Source organism: Salvelinus sp. IW2-2015, unplaced genomic scaffold (assembly GCF_002910315.2).
Source record: "Salvelinus sp. IW2-2015 unplaced genomic scaffold, ASM291031v2 Un_scaffold1117, whole genome shotgun sequence".
In the NCBI taxonomy this organism is placed as follows: domain Eukaryota; kingdom Metazoa; phylum Chordata; class Actinopteri; order Salmoniformes; family Salmonidae; genus Salvelinus; species Salvelinus sp. IW2-2015.
In genome coordinates this window covers 201107-206461 of record NW_019942734.1, presented here as the reverse complement: position 1 = coordinate 206461, position 5355 = coordinate 201107, and the positions used below count along the sequence as shown (strand labels likewise).

Here is a 5355-nt window from a genome sequence, read left to right as displayed (position 1 = left end):
TTGTCTTTTGGTCTGTTGAAAATTAAAGATTACTGACAGAGCCATAGAAAAATATTGCTTTATTTATCTGATCATATTGGAATATATTTGTTAGGTTTTCAGTAGGTCAATTAGGTTCACTAGACTATATGCGTCATTAAAAATTTTCAATGAACATTCGAACAGTCCGGCCCTCGGCTTGTAGCTAAATTTTTTATTTGGCCCTCCGTCCATTTGACTTTGACACCCCTGCTCTACATATACATCCCCCCTAGGACAGCAGTGTCCCAGCCCATCTTCCCAAAGCACCTGAAACCTCTTCAAAGAGTATCTTAAATAATCCCCCCCCATCCCCCCAAGAGCCTCTAATGAAGAACCATGTGAAAGCTGTGAGCCATTCTGCTTTGTGTGTGTGTATTTGTGTGTGTATTTATGTTTGTGTGTGTGTATTTGTGTGTGTATTTGTGTTTGTGTGTTGGTGTGTGTATTTGTGTTTGTGTGTGTGTGTATTTGTGTGTGTTTGTGTGTGTGTGTGTGTATACATACAGTAATTAACCCTCACCATCTTCACCACTACACCCAAATGTTTACTTAACACAATCCCGACTTCCTGTCTAAAGGTATGTTACCATGGTTCATTACCAGCAGATCATCCAGCAACATCACTGTCTGTGTTCTACCATCTCACTTCACGTGTCAAAGCTGTTACAACCTGTCTACAATTTAGGTCAGACATCCCTGTATTCGTTTATCATTCTCACGTGAAGCTTCAAAAATCCCTGTGGCTATGGCAGGGATTATTATTTATCTTGTCCTTTTATTTAGTCTCTGCCTGTTTGAAGACAACAGCTTAATAGCTCCTCAGTTGGGTGAATATCATGGGGCATGTTTGGGCCAATCTTCAGCACAGGAACATGAATGGCCTCCCAAAAACTGCCATTAAGGTGTGTGTGTGTGTGTGTGTATGTATCATCAACCCATGGGAGAATGTCTTGGAAATGAAGTAGTTTGGCCTGGGCTGTGTGACCAGGTTACTGTCATTTTTTTAAACATTTAACTAGGCAAGTCAGTTAAGAACAAATTCTTATTTACAACGACGGCCTAGGAACTGTGGGTTCCTAGAACGACAGATTTTACCTTGTCAGCTTGGGGATTCGATCCACCAACCTTTCGGTTACTGGCCCAACGCTCTAACCACTAGGCTACCTGCTGGTTACTGGCCCAACACTCTAACCACTAGGCTACCTGCCGCCTCTACACTCTAACCACTAGGCTACCTGCCACCTCTACACTCTAACCACTAGGCTACCTGCCGCCCCACAATTACAGATTGTTGCAGTGCAACAACCAACTGCAATTGTAGTGTCAGTTAACTTTAGTGTCCACTAAAATGACATGTTATGAGTCTTAAGACAGATAAGGAAGTGAGAAGAAAGTTATCTTGGTAAATTTCTTCATCTTTGGCTGACTATTCCTGTGGACTACAAGGTCTCCCAGCCAATGACCTCTGTGTACTTGACCCTGCGATGAACAGCTGTCCTGTTGTAACTTCCTGATACTATGGAGGGGTTTTCCAGTATGTTCAAAGCATGTTGACACTATTACTGTTAAGTCCCTCATAGCTCTCATACGGGCCATTCCACAGTAACAGAATTGTGCTGAGACTCAGATATTTTACTTAAAATGTATGCCAAACAAAGCTACTGACAGGAAGTCCTACTGCAAATGAATTTTGTCCCACACTCTTCGTTGGAACGTTGCATCACTTGCATGCCCCCTTCCCTCGCTGTTCTTCTGTAGTCAACCAATCGGGGAGTTTCAGTAGTATAAAGACAGACCTCCATCTTCAATGACTGGCGTATGTAGATAGACAGCCTGAGGGCACACATGCGCACACACAACCTTGCATGGATAATTGAACATCTCATTTGATAAGAAATACCAAAAAACAGATACCGTAAGCTGCAATGATCTGCCACCGTTACAGAGGTGGGCGAGATTGATTGACAGACAAGGAAATAGAGAGAAAGACAGAGAAGGAAGAATGGAGGGAACAGAGAGAAATAAGGAGGGAGAGAGAGAGAAGGAAGGAGGGAGAGAGAGAGAGAGACGGAGGGAGGGGAGAGGGAGAGAAGGAGGAGAGAGAGCTGGAGGAGAGAGAGATGGAGGGAGGAGAGAGGGAGAGAAGGAGGGAGGGAGAGCTGGAGGGAGAGAGAGAGAAAGAAGGAGGGAGGGAGAGAGAGAGAGAGAGGAAAGATAGAAGGAGAGGAGAGAGAGAGAGGGAGGGAGGGATAAAAATATAAAGATAAGGTGAATTTACGGGACTAAGGCGGAGACTTCACTTTGTTCCAAGTCATAGTGAAAGAGAAAGAGACAGTCAGGTGTATAAAATACACCTGTACCTCTCAGCATTCTCCCACTCTCTCATCCTCTCAGCATCCTCACACTCTCTGTCATCCTCAGACTCTTTCTCATCCTCAGACTCTCTGTCATCCTCACACTCTCTTTCATCCTCAGACTCTCTCTCATCCTCAGACTCTTTCTCATCCTCCACACTCTCTGTTCTCCCAGACTCTCTCTCATCCTCAGACTCTCTCTCTCTGTCATCCTCAGACTCTCTCTCATCCTCAGACTCTTTCTCATCCTCAGACTCTCTGTCATCCTCGACTCTCTTCTCTGTCATCCTCAGACTCTCTGTCATCCTCAGACTCTCTCTCATCCTCAGACTCTCTCTCTCTGTCATCCTCAGACTCTCTGTCATCCTCAGACTCTCTGTCATCCTCAGACTCTCTGTCATCCTCAGACTCTCTGTCCATCCTCTCTCTGAAGCACAGCGCTCAAAGCAATATGGCAGCTCTTCTCTTCATTGCAACAATCTGCTTGGGTTACGCAGCAGGTAAAACACACACACACACACACACACACACACACACACACACACACACCACACACACACACACACACACACACACACACACCCACACACACAACACACACACACACCACACACACACACACGCACAGAGAGAGACAGAAGAGTCCTCAGGAAACATTCCTCTGCAGTGATTGACTTAGAAAGTTATACCAGCCTGGGGTAGTTACACGAGTAGAGCCTGGATCACTCATATTGGCCTCTCACCCCCTTCTCTCTCTGTCTTTCTCTCTCACCCCCTTCTCTCTCTGTCTCTCTCTCTCTCACCCCCCTTCTCTCTCTGTCTCTGTCTCTCTTTCTCACCCGCTCTCTTCTCGTCTCTTCTCTCTCTCTCTCTCTCTCTCTCTCTCTCTCTCTCTCTCTCTCTCTCTCTCCTCTCTCTCTCCTCTTCTCTCTCTCTCTTCTCTCCCCTTCTCTCTCTGTCTCTCTCTCTGCAGCATTCTCAGAGGTACCCGTGGACTGCTGTCTGTCAACCACTGACATCCGTTTCCTCGCCACTTTAAGATGGTCCTCCTACCTGCTGCAGACCACAGACAGAGGCTGTAACATCGATGCCACTGTGTGAGTGTTTCCCTCTCTAAAGACAAAATACTCGACTTTACTTCACTATATGTAGGGCTACTTAGCATCTCTATCCACTATATTAGGCACTTAGCCCTAGTCCACTATATTGTAGGCCACTTAGCATCTCTCCCACTATCATGTAGGCTACTTAGCATCCTTCTTCCACTATATGTAGGTCTGTCTTACATAGAGCAACTTAGCTCTCTCCACTTTATACTTAGTTTTCATAATGTGGCTACTTAGCATCTCTCCATATATGTAGCGTACTTAGCATCTCTGTCCACTATATGTAGGCTACTTAGCATCTCTTCCACTATATGTTGGCTACTTAGCATCTCTCCCACTATATGTAGGCTACTTAGCATCTCATTGCATTTTCAGGCTGAATAGAACTGTTATAAACATGATATGACACATGTTATAAGCATACAAGAGCATGATTCCAAGTGTATTACAATCCCTAGTTTTTAGAAAGCACATGACTTAAAGGCTAGTTTCAGGTCTTGTCTTACACTCCTAGGCAGTTTGGAGGCCTGCCAGATTCTGCTCCCCATCAGTGGCTCACTGATCTCACTAGGTGGTGCCTGGAGCACTTTTTTTGGCAATCGCTGTCTGATATTGTTGTGGATATTGATGATTATCTTTGATACGGATCTATTTGTAAATCGTATCCCTCAAGGTTTATCACCAAGACAGGGGTGAGACTGTGCTCGCCCCATCCCACAGAGAGCAAGTGGGTGGCAGACTACGTCAAACGTCTGGAGCGAAGCATCTCCCTCCGGAGAGCTAACTCACCTCAGGAGTAAATGAGGTTAGTTGTTACTCTGTGTTCACACACGTAACAAATTAAATAATATCCTACTTTCCTGTGCTTGTCTCTCTTCATTTAGGCTCATAGTTTGGCTAAACTGCATATATGTATTTGTTTTTGGTTTCTTATTTTTTTATTTAAAAAAATAAATAATCTGTTTTATTAAAAGAATCTGCTGCAGTGTTTTTTCATTCACAACTCAACATTTCAAGATTCTCTATTTTAATATCTGTCCTATCTGGTGCCTGTCTCCCTCACATGATGACCACAGCAGAGTAAGATCAGGAGAGGAGGAGTGGAGGAGTGAAGGAGTGGAGAAGTGGAGGAGTGGAGAAGTGGAGAAGACATTCATTTCAACCTTTTTTAACTGAAGAGTCGTCCTAGATACGGTTGTAGACCAAAGAGTTTTACAAAAGACTAGACAAGAAACCCTTGTGAACAGTGCATACTGTAAATTCATATCGTAGCAAAACCATTTCCCATCAATATATTGAGAGCTGTGTTAGATTGGTTTTGTAAAATGTTATATTCAAGTTGTACAATTTGTTAATATGGTTTGGTGGGTGGATTAGAGAAAATGTTAAAGTGAATGCCAGCTGTCATGAAAATGTATATTTCAAATGAATATTTCCAATAAAATATAGAGTTTTCTGTAAAATGTTTGTTATCTGAGACATGATTCTAACCAAAATGTTTGAATTGTCAAACTTTATTGGGACAATCATAACACATTTAAATAATTTATCACACACTCTTTCCTGACATATTGTCCAATAAGACCAAACAAACTATTTTTAAAACTTTGTTTAACGTGTTATTTTAATCTTCATATGGTTTACTTGAAACATTATAAACCATTTTAAAAGAGACAAACATGAACAATGTACTTCTGGGACCGTTTATACTTTATGTTCCACACCTATAAGGTGTGAAATGCAGGTTTTATATATTACAGGTGTGAAATGCAGGTTTTATATATTACAGGTGTGAAATGCAGGTTTTATATATTACAGGTGTGAAATGCAGGATTTATATATTACAGGTGTGAAAACACTTGGAGTACATGAAG

At 42.7% G+C, this 5355-nt stretch overlaps 1 protein-coding gene across 1 annotated transcript; it reads left to right on the top strand.

Moving 5' to 3' along the window:
- The first annotated feature begins 2798 nt into the window (after window positions 1-2798).
- Window positions 2799-4944, top strand: ccl19a.2 (chemokine (C-C motif) ligand 19a, tandem duplicate 2). Its single transcript, XM_070438692.1, has 4 exons — window positions 2799-2875; window positions 3349-3472; window positions 4155-4286; window positions 4558-4944. Exons 1-3 carry the CDS (start codon window positions 2827-2829, stop codon window positions 4279-4281), a joined length of 300 nt encoding a protein of 99 aa, XP_070294793.1. The 5' UTR covers window positions 2799-2826; the 3' UTR covers window positions 4282-4286; window positions 4558-4944.
- Window positions 4945-5355: the final 411 nt, after the last annotated feature.